A 24702-nucleotide genomic window follows, 5' to 3' on the forward strand; every position below is an offset into this window, starting at 1 on the left:
GAGAGAGCGAAGCAGGCTCCCTGTCGAGCAGAGAGCCCGATGCGGGACTCGATCCCAGGACCCTGAGATCATGACCTGAGCCGAAGGCAGCGGCTTAACCCACTGAGCCACCCAGGCGCCCCCTGGATGATATTTCATTGTATGTATTATGTATATACCACACCTTTATCCATTCATCTGTTGACACTTAGGTTGTTTCCCTTTCTTGGCTATTGTGGATAGTGCTGCAGTGAACACAGACGTGCAGACCCTTTGAGACCCTGTTCTCATTTCCTTTGGATTTTTATTTTTTTAAAGATTTCATTTATTTGAGAGAGCATGCACAAGTGGGGGAAGGGGTAGAGGGACAAGCAGACTCCCCACTGAGCAGGGAGACTGGCACGGGACTCCATCCCAGCACCCTCAGATCATGACCTGAGCCACCCAGGTGCCTCTGATTTCCTTTGGATTTATACCCAGAAGTGGGATGGAATCCCAGTCCAGTTTTATCAGTTCTACAACTTTGGGGTCATGCCCTCTTCCCTCCACCCCACTGTCAGTCCTGGGCCCAAAGAACTTAGAGGACAAATGGGGACATTCCTCCCCTCCCTCTTCTAGGCTCCTCACTCCTCTCAAGTGTTGTCTTGAGATCTTTCTCACTAGTGGAGCACTGGTAAGAAAGGCTCAAGGCCGCTCTCTTCTGGGGAGTCCATTCAGCCCAGGGGAAACTTGTCCTTCCTGCTCACATCCCGCAGTGGGAGTGCAGGCTTCACACCTGCTGCTGTCTCACATTTCCACCCATCCTTCTCAGAGAGGTGCTGGTGTGACCTTGATGTCACCTTCAGTCTCCGTGGGTAGGCCCTCCCTCACAAGCTTGTTGTGGAGGATCAGAGAGTACCACCTCTCCTCCCCTTTTAAGAAGGTAACGGGAACCCCGCCAAGTGCTGACACTCTTTTTTTAGCATTCGAATCACTATAGTTTTCAGCTGGGGGAGGTGGGTTCTACCTCCTAAGCCCTACAGGGATTTGTCTTTTCAAGTCTTCCAGTCCCTTGAGAATGCAGTGGAGGAGGTGAGGGGAGAGTGGTAAGAGGGTGGGGACTAAGCATTTGTTATTTCCCTGGGGGGAACTTCAGCTACAACTGGGAAAACAAAGAAAGACCCTAGAGATCCTGCTATCTTGGCTTTGAGATTCTCTTTCTTCATCACAGGCACAACTTCAAAAAGTGTTCAGATTTTCAGCCTCCTTCTTTTCTCAAACCTCAAAATCTCTTCAGACTACTCTCAACTGGCAACCTTGCTTGCTATCTCTCTGAGAAAAAAGGTGCAAACAGAAGAGAACAATTGCACACTCCCCTTACTACCTCTGCCCATCCACCTACATTGACTCGTGGTCTCCACCTTTGCTCCTGTGAGTGCTAGTGTGTGTGTGTGTGTGTGTGTGTGTGTAGAAGGAGGAAGGATGAGAATGAACAGATGAAAGAGCTAATAAACTTAATTATACGCATGTGTGTGAGTGTGTGTGTGGTTTTTTTTTTAAAGATTTTATCTATTTGTCCGAGAGAGGGAAAGAGCCCAAGCAGGGGGAGCAGCAGGAAGAGGGAGAAACAAACTTCCCCCTGAGCAAGGAGTTCCGTGGGACTTAATACCAGGATCCCAGAACACTGGTATCATGACCTGAGCTGAAGACAGACGCTTAACCAACTGAGCCACCCTGGTATCTTTATATGCATGTTACAGTAAATTAAAAAACGATCTGATGCACAAAAAAATTTATCTTGCTTATTAAGTTAATACATGTGTACTAAAACAGAATAGATCGTGTGAATGTTACAGGATTAATGATATGTTTTCAACCCGCTATATGACCGTGCTTCATTTGCTTTCTTTGTTATCGAAGATTGCTAGATGTTATCTTGAAGTCTTGGCAATATTTTTTTAAGATGTGAAAAATTAGCACTGGGCTTGTTATGCCCCAATAATGGGTCCATGATTAAAGGAGCGAGACTGATACAAAGCGAAGGTCAAGCAAAGTTTTATTTCGCACCAAGCATTAAGAAATCTAACCGAAAGTTCAGGGCCGCACCTCTTACAAGAGAGGGCGACCCTTCTCTGTTTCACAGACTAGCTTTTAAAGGCAAAGGCCATGCGGTCAGGCCTGGCCACACACAGGTGGCCAGTGAGATTGTAACACACACAGGAAACTCCACAGTGATGCTAGGTGACCAATTGAGTTATAATTTACCCTAGTAGACATTTGAACCAGTCTATTACACCTTGATTGGGATTGGCGCCCAAAGGGCGGGGCCCATACTCCTTGGTAACCAGGGAGACAGTATGCATCCCCCCACTGATGCGCTGTCTCCACCTGGCCTGACCCACCTTTGTATCTGGGCTTTGTTACCAGCTGGTTTCTGGGACTTGTCTCCAAGTAAATCCCCTGGAGGAAGGGGAGCAGGGACAGTTTCTAAATAGGTCCTTACAGGCTTATCCCCCCTTCTCCAAGCTTCTTCAGCCACCATATTCTCCATTTACTCCTCTCTACCTTTCCAGACTAAACATGCATCTTTTTTAGACAGCCATAGAGCTACTGAGAGAGTGGAGGAAGGGATGGAAATCCTGATGATTTCACATCCAACCAGCCTACTGAATCAGCTCCTCAAGGAATGGCTCTTGAGGTCTGGTTAGGAATCTAGGGATCATCCATATAGGGCAGAGAGGGGAGACTTGCCATCAGTTTTCATCCTTAGGGTTTAGGGGTTGAAAGAAATGACACCTGGGTGTAGGGTAGACTCTTTCCATTTGGAGAAGGAAAAAGAGGAGAAGAAAGAGCTACCCTGTGTCAGGCAGTTCACCACAACCCATTAACAGGTGAAGAAATTGGGCTCTGAGAAGCCGCCATCTGTCCAAGGTCACACATCTAGGTGAGAAGGAGCTGGGGTTTTCAGGCTTTCAGTGTCTTCAGTCCTGTCATACTACAAGTGTTAGCTATAGTTAGAATGTTTCCTTAGGCAAGGCAAAAATGAAACCCCAAGAGTTATATGGTGATGGCAGAAGTCTGTGCCCTCTGTTCACCTTCCCACAACCATGAGGTGAAGGCAGGACTTCAAATGTGGATGTGGGTGCAGGGGTAGGGAGGGGCACAATGGAGTCCAGGTCAGACGGTGAAATGAACAGACTCTTCATTCTCCTCTCAACATCACTTCCTTCTTCAGAGAACCTCCTCTTCTCACACCAAAGACACCCCACCCAATGCCTGAGCCACGATTAGGACTTCCTCCATGCTGTGCTTGGTTACACCAGTTCCATGTAAGGTTCCTACTTCACCTTTAGTTTTTCTGTATCATCATCTGTACAGGCAGAGTGGTCTTGGGCAAGTGTCTGCTCTCAGGGTCTCTGGGCTTGGTGCCCATGGACTTTCAAATCTAACATCCAAAGAACACGAGTAAAAAATGAGATTGTCTGAAGATTGGGACAGTGTCCAATAAAGAACCCTATGGTTTCTCCTGAGCTACAGAGCTGTGGATAGAGGTTTGTGCTTTGAATAGAGGGCCATGCTTCAAACTAGTGTTCCCCATCATTTTGGATGGTATATATGGGCAGCCATCTCCCATTGCTAATGCCAGCAGGCAGAGGTCACACAGTCTGCTTGTCAGACCACTTCAGGGGCTAGTCCTGTCTTCTCTTTAATGCAAATTGTCCCACTAAAGTCCATTTGTGAAACCTTATTTAAATGAAAACCTGAAAAACATGTAAGCACAGGTGGTAGGGGGACATGGCAAGAATAGAGGAGGTGACACTGAATGAGTGAAATTGGGAAACATGACTTTCAGCAGACAAATGAATCTCCAGCAGGATGATGTCTACTGGAGACTGCTCTAGTGACGGTGACATTTTGGGATGAGATGTGCTTTCAGGTGTCCCTGACTTTACACCAGCCCTGAATGCAGGAAACTGGGAGGAAGGCACCCTCCAAGGGCATGAATGTTTTCCCTCTTGCAGGAACATGGCAAGTAAACCTAAGAAAAAGCACAATCTGTGCTGTTTTGCAGAAAGACCTGGCTCTGCTCCTGGGCATGATAGTTACCCCTCCGGGCCCGAGGTCGTTGAGGGCTAATGTACTTCAGAGTCAATAATGGCTACCTTGAAGGCTGTAGTGAGGATGAGACTAGATGTGAGATAATAGAAAATATGTATCTTGGTCTCTGCCCTTGGTTCCTGTCCCAAAACTTCCGAAACCCCTGTACTTTCCTACAATATAAGATCGCTAGGAGCATCTTTAGTTCTAATAGTTGGTCTTTGGCCTCAGTTCCTGACACAGGGCTTCTGAAACACTTGTAATTTCTTGGGTGATAAGAGTGTGATATGTTCTGATGAGATCACTCTGAGTGGATTCACGGATGGCTCCTGGGTGAGGGCTGGTCACCAGAAAAACCAAGCCATGATTGGAAGCTTGGATTTTTCAGCCCTGTTCCCCACTCTTTTGAAAGAAGAAGGGCTGAAAATGGAGTTAATGATTGATCATGCCTATGTGAAGAAGCTTCCATAAAATCCCAAAAGAATGGGCTTGGAGAGTTTCTGAGTTGGTGAATTAACATGTCCTTGCTTTGTAGTCCCTGGCTGGTGAGGCCTAGAATTATTTCTCAGAATTAGTTCATATTGGTTATTACACTAGTTTATGTGCCCACGCCCCCATCCCCATGGTGATTCCAAGACACACATGCACACACATACACACACACACAAATAAACAAAGCCATATTCACTTATGGAGCTGTCAGCTAGGGGTCCTGACAGCAGGCGAGGGAGGGGGGAAGAGCTGGGAACAGGCAGACAGGGAGGGCTGAAGGGAATCCAGCGGACTCCAGGGTGGTAGCATAGAGGCCTCCCCTTCTTTCCCCCAGATTTTCCTTTTTCTTTTTCTTCTCTCTCTCTTTTCTTAGAGATTTTATTTATTTACTTAGTTAGTTATTTAAGAGAGAGATGGAGAGTACAGAGGGAGAAGGAGAGGGTGAAGCAGATTCCCTACTGAGTAGAGAGCCTGACGCAGGATGCAATCCCAAGGCCCCAAGATCATGACCTGAGCCACAGGCAGATGCTTAACCAACTGAGCCACAGGCGATCTCTCTCTCTCTCTCTCTCTCTTTTTTCTCCCCGCAAATAAATATTTAGTGAGTACCAATTGTATGTCAGACACTGTTCTAAGCACTGAACACACAATAGGGAACTCAGCAATGAGCACTGGATGCTGAACACCCGTTCTTGGTCTCTTCTTGCCTCCTTATGTTCTTAAATCCTCAGCAAAGAAAGCCACATGACTGCATGTGACAATGGGAGGTCTAAGTGTTGTCTCAGATCAGGTCCCTCGCTGCTGCCCTCTCCAGATGGGCACACTCTACCAGAAGTACCATGCCTTCCCTTGGCAAATCCTGAGCACCGGCTGTGTTGCAGGCACTGCGCTAGGCTCTAGGGATACCTCATTGAGCAAATGAGACCCGAATTTTGTTCTGAGGCTGACATTATCCTTGGGGGAGACAGACCTTATACACTGAATATAATTAGTGTTTCTCAGTGTCTCCTGACCTCATCTTCTAAAACCTGCCACCTCACTTTCCAGGAGGCCCCCCACCCTTCCTTGGTCTCTTCCAGCTGTGCTCCCCACGCTGCTGGGGTCTTTGAGCTTTAGTATCCTCCCTGGTAAAATGGAGATGGCTGTAATAAGAATTAACAGAAAACTCATGGTTCTAGCATGTGTACAAGCATCTGAGGAGCATGCTGGAATCCTGAGCCCAACCCCAGAGATTCTCACTTAGAGCTCTGAGTTCAGGTCCCCTGGATGATGCTTGGTCAGGGGGTCCCACACGGGAGCCCTCCAACCCCACCCAGAGAGCACTGTTCTAGATGATGAAGGGGAAAGGGAGGATGCTGTCTAAACCTCAGCTGCGTTAATGCCGCCTACAAGGATAACTGGGAGAACTGGGGTAACTGGCATGACATGTCAGCTCCACAGGTGGTATGAGTGGCTGTGAAATTGTAGCCCTCAGTCTGCTGCCATGGGGTACCTAATGGACTGGCGGTCCCAGGTGCCCTCTTTCTGGATCTCCCCTCGTCTTTGTGCAGAGACTGACCCCAGCTAGTGATGGAGCAGGATGGAGATGCTAATCCAGGTTCATTCCTATAAGACATAGGACTGTGTTAATAAGAACCTTCAGCTTGAAGATTCCCCATTTCCCTTGCCAGAACATTCCACGAACCGTGAGGCAGTGCAAGACTTTTCCATGTCTTCCTCTTTCCTTCCCCCTCCCTTTCACAGGTGTCAGACCTGCATCACTGTCTCTAACTTTTTTTTAGCGCCCCTTATTCTTCACAGGTGTCATCACCAGTAAATCTCTTTCACATCTAGTCCCATCTTGACATCTCCTCCCCGGGGAACTGGACTAGCACACCCAGAGTGGTCTGTGGTACCGGAATAGCCTTTGGTTGTGCCCTATTTGTTGCTCCTTGCCTTCCTGGTGCCAGCAGGGGGATCATGTGCATGAGGAGAAGCCAGCACTGGTCCTTCCAAAACCGTTTACCCTCAGCCTGGGCAGGCCTGGCACAGCCACACAGGCATGGCACCAATGCCTCTTTGGGGGCTGTTTGTGTCTGGTGCAGTGGTTCAGAGCATGGCTCCTGGGGTTAGCTTATCCCAAGGCTGCATGACCTTGGGCAAGGTACCTAATTTCTCTACCCTCTAAAGCTGTACTCACCTTCCCGATTGTCCGAGGTTTCTTTCTGCCCTGTTGGCAGGTTCCCTGCCTCTTAGCAGCATGCTACAGTCTCAGGAGTGTTGGGCAAGTACCTTGCCTTCCCCTTGCCCCTGACCTGCCTAGACTAGCTCTCTGTGGTTTCTGCTACTCTTTTGGGCAGAGAGGCCGTGTGGGCACACTGGAAACGCCCTGGTTCCAGGATCCCTCAGCACCTTCTAACAATAGGGTTTCTATAGGTCCCTTTCTTTCTCGACTGCTTGGTTTCTTTATTCATGAATTTAGGAAGGTGAACATCTCTTTTTAAAGGCCGGGCTTTACTTCTAGCTCCAAGAGTCTACGAAAGGATCGTACTCTCAGAGGCAAACTTCATAGTCTTCTACTCTTTCTGTTAAATGTACACTGAACACAGCAGTTCAGTTCTGTTGTAGGCCGTGGGGATTCAGAACTGAAAGGAGGACGCCTGGGTGGCTCCGTGGGCTGGGTGTCTGTGACTCAGGTCATGGGTCATGGCTCTGGGGTCCTGGGGCTGACCCTGCTTCAGGCTCCCTGCTCAGTGGGGAGTCTGCTTCTCCCTCTCCCTCTGCCTCTAACCACTGCCCCCACCCCCAAGTCATGTTCTTTCTCTCTCTCTCTCTCTCTCTCTCTCTCTCAAGAAAATGAAAACAAAAACTGAAAGGAGAATGAAAGGAGAAGGTCTTTTCCCTCAAGTTGCTCAGAGTCTTCCTAGGGAGTCAAACATGTCCACAGATGACTCCAGTACGATGAGGGTTTTGTCACCACCTAGAGATGAAAGACTTCTGCCTTGGTTTTTACTAACATTTTACAATGGGAAGTGGGAGACGTGCAGGAAATCATTTCCTGATGATGTCTGGCTCAGAGAGGAAGGACAATGTGTTTCAATGTCTCCTGCTTTAAAAAAAAAAAGGAAAGAAAAGTGTATTTATGTTCGTTGAGAAGAAGAAATCCACAAACTGTGGAGTTTAAACAGATAAGGAGAGTTCATTTTTCTTTTACAGGTCAAGAGGCCAGTTAATGATTAGTGAGACCCAAGTGGGTGTTTGCTGTCCAAAACTTTGAGAGGCTGGCTTGTAGGAACTCGGCTTCACCCCAGCTCTGAGACTTGCAGCTCAGCGATGCCCCCAGGCCTCAGGAAGAGACTCTTCTGCTCATGGGGGCTCCTTTTGTGGCTTAGCATTGGAAGTGCAGGTAATTCTGGGGCTCGGATAATTGGGTGGCATTTCTTTGTCAGTGGTTCTATTTCTTAAGCCACCTGTTTATGCAGTGCTAACCTTTGGAAGGTCCCCTAAAAGCCCTCCTTTGAGATGAATTTAGAAGAGGGAGGAAAAAACCCTACAATCATAATGGGACTGATGGCAACTAGGACACTCTCTCTTTTCTCTGGAAGTGCATTAATCCTCTTCACCTGGCACAAGCCAGGATTAACTCTAAGAAAATAAGACCTTATTATTTCCAAAATATGATTTACATTCCCCCTATTAATATCCACTGCACCAAGATATATTTAATTTTAAAATCTGAATTTTCCATGGGGTGCCTGGGTGGCTCAGTTGGTTAAGCGTCTGCTTTCGGCTCAGGTCATGATCTCAGGCTCCTGGGATTGAGCCCCGCCTAGGGCTCCCTGATCAGCGGAGAGCCTGCTTCTCCCTCCCCAGCTCCCTCTGCTTGTGCTCTCTCTCCCTGTCTCTGTTAAATACATAAATAAATCTTTAAAATTTTTTTTTTTAATTTTTCAGACTAATAGAAATTTTGTCGTTGAGAACAGTAGATGTCCTTGCTAATTTAACTGATCCAGCTCAAATTTAGTTTTGTTGTCCTTCCTGGTAGGATAGCAAGTCCCTGCTAACCACAGAAGAAAGGATGACCTTTAAGAAAAAATTCCTTCAAGTGCCACTTGGCATTGTACCTTTCCCCAGGTAAAAACCCTACCCACCATGCCTGCCGCTTGATGTAGCAAATGTAAACACTCCCAGGGCCTGGAGGTTCTCTGGCTGGTGAAGATCCCTCTCTTCTGAGCACTGTTCCTTCCGCTGGGAAAGCAACCCACCTACCCTGCAGGTCCCCATTCATTCGTGTTCACCAGACATTTAATTTCAGTCCCTGGCTTTAGGATGTATCAGTCCTTCTGCCTAGAGCTGCTCATACCTTTTTGTTGATGTATGCTCTTCACATCTTCCAAGAGACCTGTCGTGATCCCTCCTTCTCTTGAAATACCTCCTTGCCTCTCTCAGCACCCCTCCCTGCTCCAAAGTTCAGTGTGCATGAATGCATTCACCCCTGCCTTAACGGGGAACTTTTTTTTTTTTTTTAAAGATTTTATTTATTTATTTGTCAGAGAGAGCGAGAGAGCGAGAGCGAGCACAGGCAGACAGAGTGGCAGGCAGAGTCAGAGGGAGAAGCAGGCTCCCTGCTCTGCGATGTGGGACTCGATCCCAGGACGCTGGGATCATGACCTGAGCCGAAGGCAGCTGCCCAACCAACTGAGCCACCCAGGCGTCCCTAACGGGGAACTTTTAAAAGGTGCTACTCAGCATCCTGTGTGCTTTCTCTTGAGTACTTATTTGTGTCTATGTATAAAATGGCCTTCTTATATGTATATCAAATTTGTGTGTTCGTGTGAAATTCTGCCATATGAACCACAGAGCTATCTTGCTATTCTACATGGCCATTTATACATGATACACCATATCTGAAAGGATTTCTGTCTTATGCATTATTGATAGATGTGGGAAATACTGCCCTGCAAAGAAGCTATAACAATTTATTAGTATGTAAGCATGGCTGTTTCCCCAGCCTCTCTGCCAATACTTTGTAGTATCAAACATTTTTCATGTTGTCAACTTGATAGAAAAAATTGTTATTGCATTGTTGTCTTAATTCTTAGTGCTTATTATGATTTATGCTTCTGGTGGCTTGTTTTTTTTTATTATAATTTTTTATTTTTTATAAACATATATTTTTATCCCCAGGGGTACAGGTCTGTGAATCACCAGGTTTACACACTTCACAGCACTCACCAAAGCCCATACCCTCCCCAATGTCCATAATCCCACCCCCTTCTCCCAAACCCCCTCCCCCCAGCAACCCTCAGTTTGTTTTGTGAGATTAAGAGTCACTTATGCTTTGTCTCCCTCCCAATCCCATCTTGTTTCATTGATTCTTCTTCTACCCACTTAAGCCCCCATGTTGCATCACCACTTCCTCATATCAGGGAGATCATATGATAGTTGTCTTTCTCCGCTTGACTTATTTCGCTAAGCATGATACGCTCTTGTTCCATCCATGTTGTCGCAAATGGCAAGATTTCATTTCTTTTGATGGCTGCATAGTATTCCATTGTGTATATATACCACATCTTCTTGATCCATTCATCTGTTGATGGACATCTAGGTTCTTTCCATAGTTTGGCTATTGTGGACATTGCTGCTATAAACATTCGGGTGCACGTGCCCCTTTGGATCATTACGTTTGTATCTTTAGGGTATATACCCAGTAGTGCTATTGCTGGGTCATAGCGCAGTTCTATTTTCAACATTTTGAGGAACCTCCATGCTTCTGGTGGCTTGTTTAAGCAATCTTACTATAAAGACAATTTCCCATATTTTCTTCTTAATCCCACATGCTAGCCCAATCGGACTAAGATCACCAGGAACAAACCCTTTAACCGTGCTGTTTTATTTTGCCAAAATTTATTTTTAAAATATATTTATATATATTATTTTGCATGTATGTCTATAAAAAATTTATTTATCATTTTCTTTTCTTGTATTACCCATGTTCTGTTGATTCTAGGATTATTATAACCTCATGAAATAAGTTTTTATTCTATTAACAGCTTATATAAGATAATGATTACTTGTACTTTAAAGCGGTGGAGTTCTTGGATAAAACCATCTAGCTCTAGTGTATCTTAGTGCCAGAGAAGACTCTTGATTACCGGTTTAATGTTTAGACGCTAGTAGTTTAATTTGGGCTTAAAATTTCTTCTTGAGTCAGTTTTACTAAATTATATTTTTCTAGAAAATTATCCATTTCTTCAAAGTTTTCCAATGCATCCGGAAATTTTTATTTTTATTTTTTAAGATTTTATTTACTTATTTGACACAGAGAGACAATGAGAGAGGGAACAGAAGCAAGGGGAGTGGGAGAGGAAGAAGGCTTTCCTCTGAGCAGGGAACCTGAAGCTGGTCTTGATCCCAGGACCCTGGGATCATGACCTGAGCTAAAGGCAGATACTTAACGAATGAGCCACCCAGGCGCCCCAACATATGTTTAAATGTTTAAACATATGTTTAAATAGTTAAACATATTTTAAAAATATCTTTTTATCCATGATGTCCTGGTGTTATACTATAATATATCTATAGAGTGATTGATTGATTTATAGAGGTTTATTTATTTATTTGAGAAAGGGGGGCAGAGGGAGAGACACAATCCTGAAGCAGACTCCCTGCTGAACTCAGAGCCCCATGGGGGGCTCAACATGGGGTTCAATTTGTAACTCAATCCCACAACCCTGAGATCATGACCTGAGCAGAAATCAAGAGTTGGATGCTTAACTGACTGAGCCACCCAGGGACCCGTGTTTATTTTTTATCTCACTTATCACCAAGTGTATTTTTGATTGGAGAACTCATATATATATATTTTAATTTTTAATTTTTTATAAACATATAATACATTTTTATCCCCAGGGGGACAGTTCTGTGAATCGCCAGGTTGGAGAACTCATATATTTTTTCAGTTATGGAAAATTCTTAACAATGATCTTTTGAAAATATTGCTGCCTCTCCTATTTTCTTCCTTTAGAGCATAGCTACTAGATAAAAATTGGAACCTTTCCATCTATTGTCTATACTTTTTAACTGTACTTTCATGTTAAAAGGTTTTTATTTCTGGGGTGCCTGGGTGGCTCAGTCAGTTAAGTGTCCAACTCTTGATTTCGGCTCAGGTCAAGTTCTCATGCTTATAGATTGAGCCCCAGGTCAGGCTCTGCACTGGGTGTGGAATTGGCTTGAAATTCTCTCCCTCTCTCTCTGTCCCTCACCCTGCTCGTGCTCTCTCTCTAAATTAATTAATTTTATAAAGTTTTTTACTTCTGTACTAAACATTATAGTATTGATTCCTTTTTTTTTTAAAGATTTTATTTATTTATTTGACAGACAGAGATCACAAGTAGGCAGAGAGGCAGGCAGAGAGAGAGGAGGAAGCAGACTCCCTGCTGAGCAGAGAGCCGATGCAGGGCTCGATTCCAGGACCCTGGGATCATGACCTGAGCCGAAGGCAGAGGGCTTTACCCACTGAGCCACCCAGGCGCCCCAGTATTGATTCCTTTTTTATTTCAATGGTTACCTTTTTCATTTCCAATTTTTGAACTTGTTTATTCCTACATAACTTATTTTATCACTTATGTATGTTTTTATTTCATGATTTCTTTTCTCTGTCTTTATTTTTATCCTTGTAGATTCTCAGCATACTTATTTTAAAGTCAATGTCAAAGGCTTTTAAAATTTTATTTTACCTGGAATGAATTCATAATTCATTTATTGGTTTTATTGACTATCTTTGTAAACATTTGATTTCTGTATATAGGTAGGCATTTTGTTTGTAAGATGTTTTTTAGGTAAACTCATTATTAAAGTGTAGCATATATAGAGACAAGTGCACAGATTATTAGTATACAGATTAAGGAATTTTCAGAGTGAATTCACCAGTGTAACCAACATCTGGGTCAAGAAATAAAACATTACAAGGTTCTTAGAACCCTTTCCATGTACCCCTCTTAATCACTACTACCCCAAAGATAACTATTATCTTGTCTTCTAACATAATAGATTAGTTTCATTTCAGTGTTCAATGAGAAGCTTGTGTTTGGCCTCCCCCCATCACCTCCTCCCCTTCTCATCTTCTTTTAAGATTTTATGTATTCATTTGAAAGAGAGCATGCAAGAGCAGGGGTAGAGGATGGGCAGAGGGAGAGAGAGAGGGACAAGTAGACTCCTTGCTGAGCACAGAGCTGGATCCCAGGACACTGGGGAAATCGTTTCAATAGGGATTTTTTGTTTGTTTGGTTTTAGCTTCCTTAACAGAGTCAGGGAGCCCCCCTCCCCCTCACCCCATCACAGGTCGGCCTGGTGCTGACCTTCTACACCTGACATGGAGCACTCTAGACCCCACTTACCTCACAGAGCCGAATTCTCACAACCACTGCCTTCTGCCAGACTAGGAACTCAGCACCATCTTGCAATTCTGTTCTGGTTCTTGTTCACAGAGATATAATCTTTCTATTTGAGATTGGCTATGTCTTCATCTCTTCTCTTTCGATATTCATCTACGATTAGTCTTTGGTTGGAGTGTGGGTTGGGGAGAGGGGATAGCTGAACATGATTCACTGTGTCACCTTCCATATTCCCAAGTGATCTAAAGTTTTATTCTATCATCGGCAAATATTAGCGATTTTCTCGCTTCCTTTTCAAATTTTGTAACTTCGATCCCATTTTATTGTCTTGTTTCCCTGGCAAGAACTAGACCTTTCAGTACAATATTTCGCAGAAATGCTGATAGCAGACATTCTCATTTGTTTCCAGTTCTAAATGGAATGCTTCTAATGTTTCACTCATAAATATGGTCATTGCTATAGGTTCTTGGTAAACACTTTTTCTTACATTAAAAAATGTTGGGTATTAAATTTTGTTGTGCTTTTTTCTTTTACATCTGTTGAGATGAGTACTTTTTTTCCTTTAATTTTTCATATGTGAATTACACTAATACATCTTCTAACGTTAAGCCATCTTCTCATTCCCTGGATTAAACCCTACTTGGCCATGATGCGTGTTTAGTTCTTGTTATCCTTTTTCCTTGTTATCGTGTTATGCGTGTTTAGATTTGCTGATAATTCAGGTTTTTATGTGTCTGTTTAATAGTGAAATTGGCCTTCCATTTTTCTTTCTCCTTCTGTCCTTGTCCAGTTTTGATATCTTCGTTCTTTTCATAGAATGAATTTAGATTCTCTCTCCCCTTTTCTATTCTCCAGAACAGTGATGAGAATCGAAGGATTGGTAGAATTTTTCTGTAAAACTGTCTGGCATGGTAGAGTTTTTTTGATGAAGAGATTGAAAACTACTGTTTCAATTCCTTAATGCTACAGTTTGACATTTGACTTTCTGTTTTTTCTTTCTTGAGTAAGTTTCAGTAAGCTATACTTTTCTAGGAAATTGTCCATTTTCTAGGAAGAAAATGTGTTTTGAACTTTTGGGTGGATATAAACATGCTCTTTTATGGTTTTAAAAATCTAATCTATTTATATCCCCTTTTTATTCTCTACATTGTTTACCTGTGACTTCCCTCTTTTTTTCTTACTCTGCCTTATCAAAAGTACATCTAGTTTATTATTCTTTTCAAAAAACTAGGTTTTCATGTTTATTGTCTGTGGCAGACACTATTCTAGGCAGTAGAGTAAACAAAATGGGTAAAAATTCCTGCCTTCTTTGAAAGTATATCCTAATGTAGAAAAATCAATAAACAATACACTTAATAATAAACTAGTGAATGCCATAGGAGGTTAGAAGGGGATGATTGCTATAAGAGACAATAGATCAGGATGAGGAGGATTGACAGAACTTGGGTCAAAGGCACAGGCAGGTGGCAATTTAAATGAGGTAGTTACCTTTGACAGGCAAAGACTTAAAGGAGAAGATAGGGGATGTCTGTGGGAGGATACTCCAGGCAAAAGGGATGGCCAGTGCAAACACCCTCAGGGGGTCTAGGACTGTATAGTGTGAGAAAAAGCTGGGAAGACACGTGGCCAGAACAGAGGAAGCAGTAGCTGAACAGGCAGAGTGCTCCTGGAGCCTGTGGCTTAGGTGATTCAGGCTTTATTTTTAACATAATAACCTCTTTAAAGACTATCTCCAAATCCAGTCACATTCTGAGGTCCTCAGTGTTAGGACTTTAACATATCAATTTATAGGGGCAACTTGATTTATTTCATAACAATACCCACTTCACCATGGCCTTTAGTCTTTTCTGGTTAATAGTCATGTCCTTTTCTGGCATTGTATCTTTAGACATGAAAACTATTCACAGATTTTGGTTACAAAAGTGATGTGTTTAATAAATTAGTCAGAATAGTGCACTAGCTGATTTATAATAAATGCTTGTAAGTCCCTGTTTCTTTCTTCCTCTCAAGAATACTTTTTTTCCTTCTAAGAACAGATGACCTCACCTTAGATCTTTCTTGTTTTTCTTTTGTTTTTTTGTTTTTTTTTTTCCTCTAGGAGATGCACCTCCTACCGCACAGACAAAGTGCACTGACTTCCAGAATGCTAATCTTCTCCAAGGCACCAATCTCAAAGTCCAGTTTCTCCTCTTCACCCCTTTGGATCCCAGCTGTGGGCAGCTAGTGCAGGAAAGTAGTGACATCCAAAACTCTGGGTTCAATGTCACTCTGAGAACCAAACTACTCATCCATGGATTCAGGTGGGAGTAATCAACCAATAGAAACATTCCAGCTAGGAACTAGAAAGTGACCACAATGCCATAGGAAGTTAGTGGGAGCAAGAGGAAAAATGGATTTACTGACAGTCCCATGTTTCATCTTTTATCTTCTGCTATCTTTGAAGGTGTCTCATATCAACGTAAATACACATTGTATTGTGCATTCTTGTGGGTCTTGTGCATTACTCCTCCACTCAGTCTTGTCTACAGCTCTCACACAGTAAATAATGTATGATCCCAAACAAGTTGCCCCAGCACATGGAGCCTTGGTTTCCACGTCTGAATAAAAGGGAAGTGGTACAGAGGGTCTCAGTGATCCTTTTCTCCCTGAAGCATGGGTTTTATGATTCATTTCAACCAATGAGGTCATAGGCTTTGTGCAATCAGAGTAACAGCATGGTGTTTTTATCCAAGGGTTTATTTCCTCTTCTTCATTTCTTCCCTAGTTTCACGATTTAAAAACTTCCACTCATGGGTGCTACTTCCATCATCTCCTGAGGTTAACCTTCCTCAGGTGCTAGACACTTCTCTTCTTCAATTTCTTTGATGCCTTATAGTCCAAATTTTGTTGTAACACTGAGCCTCAATTTAACCACCATCCATCCTTCCAATATCTTCTCTCCAGAGCCCAGTGACAAGGCCAGAAACAGAGGAAGTTTGGTGGGAGGAAAGGAGAGAATGCAGTGAAATAATAGTGATATCAAACAACTAGAGATGGGGGCGTCCAATGAAGAGGTGGACACCGAGGCACTGCACAAAGGATCACCGTTTCAGAGTCTCTGGGTTCTTTCTGCTTCTCAAGTCACTGGACTCCAGGGACCCAGCCACTTCCCTCCATAGGCGTTCTTCCTCACTCTTGTGCCAAAGTCTCTCCTCCAGCAAATCTCATATTCAGCCACTCTCTAAGGCTGAGTGTATCCCAACCCAGAGATAGCTAACAGAGCTGGAGAGCTCAGCAGGTTGTTACTCTGTCTGTTCCTAGATCCCCCAAAGCCACGTTCTGTGGCACACACCCAGTTTGGGCTCCTCTGCCCACATGAGCATGCCCTTACTGTTCCCTTACTGTGGGCCACTGAGAAAACTTCTCCCCGTCTCAATCTCTTGGGACAGCTTTATGAAATTTTTTCTACCATTCTCCTTTTCCTAGAAAAGCCTATTATACTGTAAGTTCCAAAAGAATAGAAAATATATCTTATTTTTCTTTCTTTCTTTCTTTTTAGATTTTATTTATTTATTTGTCAGAGAGAGAGTACACGCAGGGGGAGCAGCAGGCAGAGCAGGCAGAGGGAGAGGCAGGCTCCCCACTGAGCAGGGAGCCTGATGTGGAACTCCATCCCAGGACCCTGAGATCATGACCTGAGCCGAAGGCAGAAGCTTAACCTACTGGGCCACCCAGGCGTTCCATTAGTTTTCTTTATTTCTCACAAAGCACCTAACATACTGCCTGGCTCATTGACTTAATGAAAGGATGACTGAATGAACAAGTAAATAAAATCATACCTCAAAGACAGTGCTTATATTATAGAATGATAATTAAAATGGCAAATCATAACTCTAAGGTACAAAGCTATCTTTTCTCCCCCATTAGTAACACAAGCAGTGTCAATGTACATGGTGTGTGTAGTACGCACTGCACAAAGATACCTGACTGGGGGCTGGTGGGGCTGAAATCCCACCTGAGTTCCAGGCCCTGGTATGAGGCTGCATCTACCAGAAACAAAAGGCCCTTTTATAATTTACACAAAGTCTCCATATATACAGGCTGAAGCCTTGGTGACTTTGGGATTAAGCTCTCCTATGCTCAATGTGGTGTAATATTTATTGCCCATTTACCCCCCTTCATTGTTTTGACCTTCACACACACCCCCATTTATTCTGTTAATAGAGAGTGTCATCATTTCCATGACAATGGATATTGACTTAACAGATAATTTTCCCATCCTTTCTTGGCCCTCTGTCTAGGGCTTTAGGTACAAAGCCTTCCTGGATTGATAAATTCATTGGCAGTCTTCTTCGGGCAGCAAATGCTAATGTGATTGCCGTGGACTGGGTTTATGGTTCTACAGGTGTCTACTTCTCAGCCGTGGAAAATGTGGTTAAGCTGGGACTTGAGATCTCCCGTTTCCTCAGAAAACTCCTGGTAGGTGCCGAAGGGCTTGGGGGTGAGTTTGGCTGCTTATGAGGAGACGGAGGACAGAAAAGAGTTATCAACACATGAAGAGGAGCTTTAGGGCAGAAGCAGAGCCACCCAGTAGCTTGTGGGTCTTTCCTTCTAATCTCCACTTTACCATGTACAGTGTTGACTTTGGGCAAGTTGTTGCCCCACTCTGAACCTCTGCTTCTCCTCTGTAGAATGTGCCACTGACGTTAGATATAGAGTCCCTCAAGAGGAAGTGGCCATGGTCATTACTCACACACTTAAGTCACCAAAGAGAAAGTGAGGCAGTCGTTAAGGTGGGGTGTCTAGGAAGAGGGCAAGTCATGAATGGGATGAAAATTCTGCCTTCTTCTCCCAAACCATGTGTGGAGGTATGTCATACCCAGGGTCCTCTGATTCTGAAGCTTCAGGGAAAAGTGTGAGCCCGTGAGGCCAGAGGCTACTGTGACTCACATGCAGTTTCCTGTAAATGCCCTATTCTAGGTGCTGGGTGTGCCAGAGTCTTCAATCCACATTATTGGAGTTAGCCTGGGGGCCCACGTTGGGGGCATGGTGGGACATTTCTACAAAGGCCAATTAGGACGGATCACAGGTAACGTTATTCTCTGCCCATCCTCCCAAGTTTAGAGATAGAGAATGCCCTGGAAATGCCTCTGTTGAGGTGAGCAGAGGAGATCTTTGTTCTTATGATTGAATTATCTATTTTCACTAAAATTTATTTATTGTGGCCCTTTTGCCTGAAACAGTATTGTGTTGTTATTGTGTGATCTCTAATGTCAGTGTAAGAAGCCACACATTTCTTCTGAACCTCAGTTACTACCTCTGTACAATTAGTTGTAATAGCTCATATCTGCTTGGCCCACTGTGGAAATCACCCTTAGACAATTATGCTAAATACTTGCAAAAGCACTGGGGACTTTATGCTTCAGAAGCTACTCTCAATGAATAAGGGACTAGAGCTGTGTGGTAAATACCCCGATCTTTCTGGCTCTTCAGTGGGACAATTCTGAGTCATGTTCTACAAAGTCTCTCAGAAGGGTCCCAGTGGGATAAGACCCAATTGCCCCAAATGAAAAAACATTCATTTTTTCATACTCTAATTTTCCTACCCCCTCACTATACTCTCACTGATCTTCTCCCAAATAAGCTTCTTGGGCTTTAAGTCCTTGTCTCAGGTTCTGTTTTTTGGGAAAGAGAGAAAAAGGCATTCAAACTAAGACACGGGGATAGTAATTTTTACTTCACTGTGTTGTTATGAGGACTAGCACAAGGTCTGGCATCCAGTAACTGCTCCAAAGATTATAGCTGTTGTGATGAGTACATGAGGATCAATATTATTTACATTAGCCCTTACCAAATGACTGATGTTATGAAGCTCATTTCAGAGCCAGAGAAGCTAGGTCATTGAAAGTTGTAGATGACAACGTGGGGTTTCCTGGGAGCAGAGGTCCTGAGCTGTCCTCTTACCCTTGGGTCCTTGCTAGAGGACTCTAGGAACTGACTGGGAAGGGCCCAGAGAGGTGTGTGGTGGGTCCACGAGGGCTGCGGCAGCCAAGAGGAAAGGGCCCCTGACATCAGTTTGTCCCAGCAGGCCTGGACCCCGCTGGACCGGAGTACACCAAAGCCAGCCTGGAGGAGCGCCTGGACCCTGGAGATGCCCTCTTCGTGGAGGCCATCCACACGGATGCTGACAGTGAGTGTGGGGGTGGGTGGACCTCCTAGGGGCAGGAAATGAGCCCAGCAGGGGCTAGGTAGCTGGTATCTGTGTGGTTCCGGGCAGTTTCCCTCCCTCCTGAGCTTTTATTGAAGGGAGGAGTCATCTTGACCTCTGATTAATACTAAACCTTGTGATGAGGCTGTGTGGGGGAGGGCATTGCTGCCTGGCAGGCATCTGGGAAAGTCGTGCTTCTTTTTCAGGGTAAATGTGACTGGCCCCATGCGATTGGGGCATTCCATGTCTGGGGCAGATACTCAGGCCTGTCAGGACTTCCTCCTCCCTAGTGAGGAGCCCAGGCCTTCAGACCAGTGAAGAATAGAATCCTTGCCGCCAACAGTGACAGGCACAGGAAAGACCTACAACCCTAAATACATTATGACCAAATGAAGCTATTCTGACCATCTGGGAAAGGGGTGGGTGGGCATTCTTCCTCATTTCTACCCCTTATGAAATGCCCAAGAAGTGGCCAGGCCTTGTGCTCAGCATGGTGGGTGCAGGAAGAAATAATGCCTATCCCTCACCAGAAGAGTGTGCAGTTCAAGTGAGAAGTGTCCGTGTCTCATTCCTTTGGGTCAGAAGCCTTCTTCTAGCACCTAGCACTCACAGATTCAGAGTTCTGGAAGAAACTCATGCAGTCATATTATTTAACCCTCTTTTCCACATTCATCATCTCACAGATAGGAAAACAAAGCCCACAGGCCTCTGCCTAGCTGTTGGGTTAACCGGTTGATTGTCACGTTTAACCCTTCTGTTTTTAAATTTGCTAAATAGGTGACTTATTAGGTTCCCATTTACCAGAGCAAGGCCTTTCAGTCTTCTTCAAAGTTGGGGGCTCCCTCCTTCTAATGTGATGGGGTGGGGAAGCATTCCATTTTGTCTAACCAATTTTTATTGAGCTATGAGTCAGCACTGAGAATACGGCAGTGTACAGGGCATTGAAGAAGGTCCCACCCACGTGGAAATAGAGACTAATTGAGCAGGCATTCATTCATTACTTCCTTCTATAAATATTAGGTACTCACAATATGACAGGCATGGTGCTGGTATTGGGGATATAGCAGAAAAAAAAAGACAGGTAGAGTCCCTGCTATAGGCTGTAGAACAAACAAGTAAGCAGACATAATTACACACTGTGACTACGATGGTGGAGGAGGGGGAACAGAGCGTGATTTGGGTGGGGGAGTCCCTTTAGGTAGGTTATTGAAGAAAGTCTATCCAAGGTGAGACTTTGGAGGTGAAAATGAACCAGCCCTGGGAAGATCTGGGAAAACATTTGAGGTGGAGAAAAGCAAAGCCTGGATGTAGGTGGGGACAGCAAAGAAAACCACATGGTTAGAGAACAGAGAGTGAGGCAGGAGAAGGGGTCCTGCTCAGGCTGGCCGTGGGGAGGAGTTTACATTTATTCTATAGCTGGTGAGAACAGGGAGGCATTAGGATTTCTTGTAAAGATTATTGTGGCTCCTGGGCAGAGACTTGGCTGCAGGGGACATTAAGGGAGCCTGGAGGTTCATTATAAGGTGTTTGCAGGAGTGGTCTGGGTGGGAGATGGTGGGGGCTTACACAGGGGTTGGGGGAGTAGAGATGTTGAGAAGTAGAAAGATTTGAAATACAGTTTGGAGGTAGAGCTGATCAGACAGGTGTTGGGCTAAGTGTAGGGAATCAGGGAAAGGACAACTTCTAGGTCCTTGGCTAAGCCCTGGATAGATGCCATTAAACGAGTAACATACAACCAATCACTTACAGTAGTGATGTGGGAAGGGGAAAGATGTTACGAAAAGGAAACTTGGGGTCTTTGGCAGATGGCTCAGAACCAGTCTGAGGGTCAGATATGGCCACATTGATGAAATTGGAATTCCAGGGCACAATCTTTCAAATTAGCCAGGTTTCTGCTCCATCAAGACAGCACAAAAATATGAGGGGGACTATGGAAATGTGGCCCCAAATATATATATCTGTCTGTCTGAACTATTGCTCCAAACAAAATAAGTGCTTGTTTGATAAGGATATTTACTAAACTTATAACATTTGGTGAGTTATCAGAAAATATCAGAGTTATTTTTCTTGATTTATTAGACAAATATGATTATCTTTTCATGGTTTTATTCTTCCTGGCTGCCTTTCAGTGTAGAAAACAGAGGGCATGGTCTGCCCTGTCCTGGCACTGGGGAATGAGGCAGGCACCCAATGAGCACACAGTGTGGGTGGGCTCCCAAAGTCAGAGTTCAGGCTCTGCTGCCAGGGGACCCCCCTGTGGGGCCTGGAAAATATGCCTCTGCAATCCAGAATAATGGGATTCTTCCTCCTTTCAGATCTGGGTATCCGGATTCCTGTTGGACACGTGGACTACTATGTCAATGGAGGCCAAGACCAGCCTGGCTGTCCCACCTTCATTCATGCAGGTCAGAAAGCCAGATGGAATTGGGGTTTGGGTGGAGCCCTAGTGTCCTTTGCTATGCACCATAATGCCTTTCCCTGCACTTACTGAATGCATGTCTTTAGGAGCCCAGGGAATTCTGGTGGAGGAGGGCCCGAAATGAAAAGCTTGCACCATACTTTCACTGGCCTCCCCACTTCTTAGGTCCTGCAGTGATAGATCATCACTCAAGCCAATAAACCCTATTCTTCCTGGGCGCCTTGTTGTGGCATGGTCCACACTAACTACATCTGGTGCAACAGCCTAATTGTGGCAGAAGTAGAAAGACATGCCCAAACCTGGCTAGCTGAAGGATCAACCCACTGTTGACCATTTCCCTAATATTAAATTTGCAGTTCCCCAGAACTGTTTTCAAGATAATTATCTTGAGTACATTCAATGAATATACATTTCTTCCTTTCTAAATACTCAATTGATGCTTGAACAGCATGAGTTTGAACTGCACAGGTCCACTGATACATGGGTTTTTTGATAAATACAGTAGAGTACTATAAATGTACTTTCTCTTCCTTGTGATTTTTAACATTTTCTTTTCTCCAGCTTACTCTACTGTAAGGATACAGTATAGAATACATGTAACATATAAGATATGTGTTAATCAACTGTTTATGTTATCAGTAAGGCTTCCTGTCAACAGTAGGGTATTAATAAATAAGTTTTGGTGGAGTGAAAAATTATACATGGATTTTCAACTGCACGGTGCGTTCAGGGTTCGGTTGTATTCTGGAATGTTCTCTTTGAATACATTCTTTTTAGCATAATTTTAAATAACATTGAATTTGTCAAAAGTTAAGGATCAATGGTTGTTTAGTCTTTTTTTATTCTTCTTATGACTATAGTCAACCTATCAGCATTTTTTATGAGAATTTTATCCTGATTTCTGTTTACTATGTTTTTAGTCTTTTCCCGCTTTACCAAATTTTCGACACTTTAAGGACTCTTGATAATCTTATTGAATAACCACTATTCTAATTTACCAAATTTATTGATTTTCCAAAAACACATTTCTTTTCATAATTTATAGATTTTCTAGCATTTTTTAAATCAGATAAGATCTTTTTAGTTTTGATGACCTTTGAATATTTTTGTGGAATTTTAGGTGGCCACTTTTCATTTTTCTTCATAACACAGTTTGAGAAGGGTTTAGTTTGTGTCCCTCAGCTCCCTGTTGCACCTAGAAGGAACTTGCCCGTAGAGTGTTCCAACCATGGGGGAAGGCAAATTAATACAAGCTCAGACTTGGTTGCTGGTCCCAGAGTGGGGGTCCCAAGGTAAAGGGAGAATCTGAAGACCCAGAATCCTGGAGCTGTGGTTCACTATAGACCTCTTAGCCCCGCCAACTCATCCATTGTGAGTTACTTCAAATTTGTATACAGTAAACAACAACAAGAAAACCAAGTTTTTATTAAATTGGGACATTTGGTACATTCAGTGTGTCAGTCATTTGACCAGGTGAGCTTGAAGCACATTGACTTTCAGAGACTTACCGTGAACTGTGGCTGACTCCCTTGATTGTCTCATTGCTAGGCTGGGTATCATGAAGTTGTAAAAAATTGGGTTGTGTAGGTGATGATGAAGGAGGTAAAATATGCAAACAGATACTCATTGTAAGAAGTGGGTCAGGATTACCAATTCCCAGCAAGCTCCCATTTTCCAAAAGAGAGTTTGCGTGATCGTGGAAGATGGATCTCAAATTAAGGAATTTTTAAATAAAGATTTTATTTATTTATTTGACAGAGATCACAAGTAGGCAGAGAGGCAGGGAAAGAGAGAGTGGGAGGCAGGCTCCCTGCTGAGCAGATAGCCCAATTCAGGGCTCGATCCCAGCACCCCGGGATCATGACCTGAGCCGGAGACAGAGGCTTTAACCCACTGAGCCACCCAGGTACCCTTAAGCAATTTTTTTTTTTGATCGATTAAGTTTACGTATCTCAGGAAAATTAAAAAGAAGAGGGAGAATATAGTAGCCATGTCTGTTAACATTTCAAAATGTGGCTCAAGAGTTACCATGTATTTATTGCCTGCTGGAATATAAAATTCAATAGAATTACAGTAAGCAGGATGGAGAGATTTTCATTTGTCTTAAACTAAAGACTTGGTTGTATTTTTTTTCCCCCTGTACAGGTTACAGTTACCTAATCTGTGATCACATGAGGGCTGTGCACCTCTACATCAGTGCCCTGGAGAATTCCTGTCCACTCGTGGCCTTTCCCTGTGTCAACTACAAGGCCTTTCTTGCTGGACAATGTCTGGATTGTTTTAACCCTTTTCTACTTTCCTGTCCAAGAATTGGTAAATGCCACCACTTTGACAATTTCGGGAAAGTTCAAGTCTTGCTAGTTGCCACCTCTGTAAGTCCTGATTTCTTATGATCAAGAAGTCTATCCAGCCAGAGTAAGGAAATTCACCAATAAGGTGTTCAGCCTATTCCCACTTGGAAGAAGGCATTTGGCCTTCCACGTCCCACTCCTCACCCTGTATATTGCTGCCTGATGCCATATTTGCTCTGTACACACCTTTTACACACAGCCCCTCATCTGCAAGTCCAGACTCAGGACACTTTAGAAACATTGGTATAGCCCAGAGCTGCTGCCCCTACTCCAAGACCAGATGCTTGCCATAGGTCTTTCTAGCTAGGCAAGTCATTCTCCAACACCTGATGGACTCTAAATCAAGGTGTTATGGGGAGCCCTCAAGAATGGCACCCATGGCCCACTTTAGAGGCTTGAGGCTGTGGTGGCCACGGGCCAGCTGGAGGACTGTCTCATTGCTGGTCGGATTGGGCACATTCCTGGATCCAGGCCAGTCTGGGGAGAAGGGCTTGGAAAAGGTGGAGGGATCTGGCTTCAACTCACCTTCCACAGGTCATTGCTGAGAATATCCTAGGGTTTTCCAAGATGAAGGATTTCAGGAAGAACTCTGGGCAGTGCAAATGGCTCCTGCCCCTCCCTCATTTTCTCACTTCTCACCCCTGGCTGCCACTCGGAGCTGCAGCAGCCTGTCATTCCTTCTATCAATGAAACGGATACCAGCCAGACAAAATGTTAAAGGAGATGTAGCTTCCCACAATAAAGCAAATCAACGTTACTTCCAACTCAGTGGGCATATGCCACAGTTTCCCCCAGATGTGATGGGCCTGCTGATATAAACAG

General features: G+C 44.0%; 1 protein-coding gene across 5 annotated transcripts in view; it reads left to right on the forward strand.

The window, feature by feature from the left end:
- Window positions 1-7580: 7580 nt before the first annotated feature.
- PLA1A (phospholipase A1 member A) overlaps window positions 7581-24702 on the forward strand; it is a 28557-nt gene continuing 11435 nt past the window's right edge. For 2 of the 5 annotated variants that reach the window (XM_013046062.2, XM_013046061.2), the window contains exons 1-7: window positions 7581-7933; window positions 15022-15223; window positions 17204-17381; window positions 17883-17991; window positions 18991-19092; window positions 21426-21515; window positions 23675-23842. In XM_013046062.2, coding sequence (XP_012901516.1) covers window positions 7861-7933; window positions 15022-15223; window positions 17204-17381; window positions 17883-17991; window positions 18991-19092; window positions 21426-21515; window positions 23675-23842 — 922 coding nt within the window. In that variant the 5' untranslated portion in view covers window positions 7581-7860. The remainder of the gene's footprint in view (window positions 7934-15021; window positions 15224-17203; window positions 17382-17882; window positions 17992-18990; window positions 19093-21425; window positions 21516-23674; window positions 23843-24702) is intronic. The other 3 variants (XM_004772807.3, XM_004772803.3, XM_045088427.1) reach the window with 3 other exon arrangements.

This window comes from Mustela putorius, unplaced genomic scaffold (genome assembly GCF_011764305.1).
Source record: "Mustela putorius furo isolate JIRA1106 unplaced genomic scaffold, ASM1176430v1.1 tig00003834_pilon_pilon_pilon, whole genome shotgun sequence".
Lineage (NCBI taxonomy): Eukaryota > Metazoa > Chordata > Mammalia > Carnivora > Mustelidae > Mustela > Mustela putorius.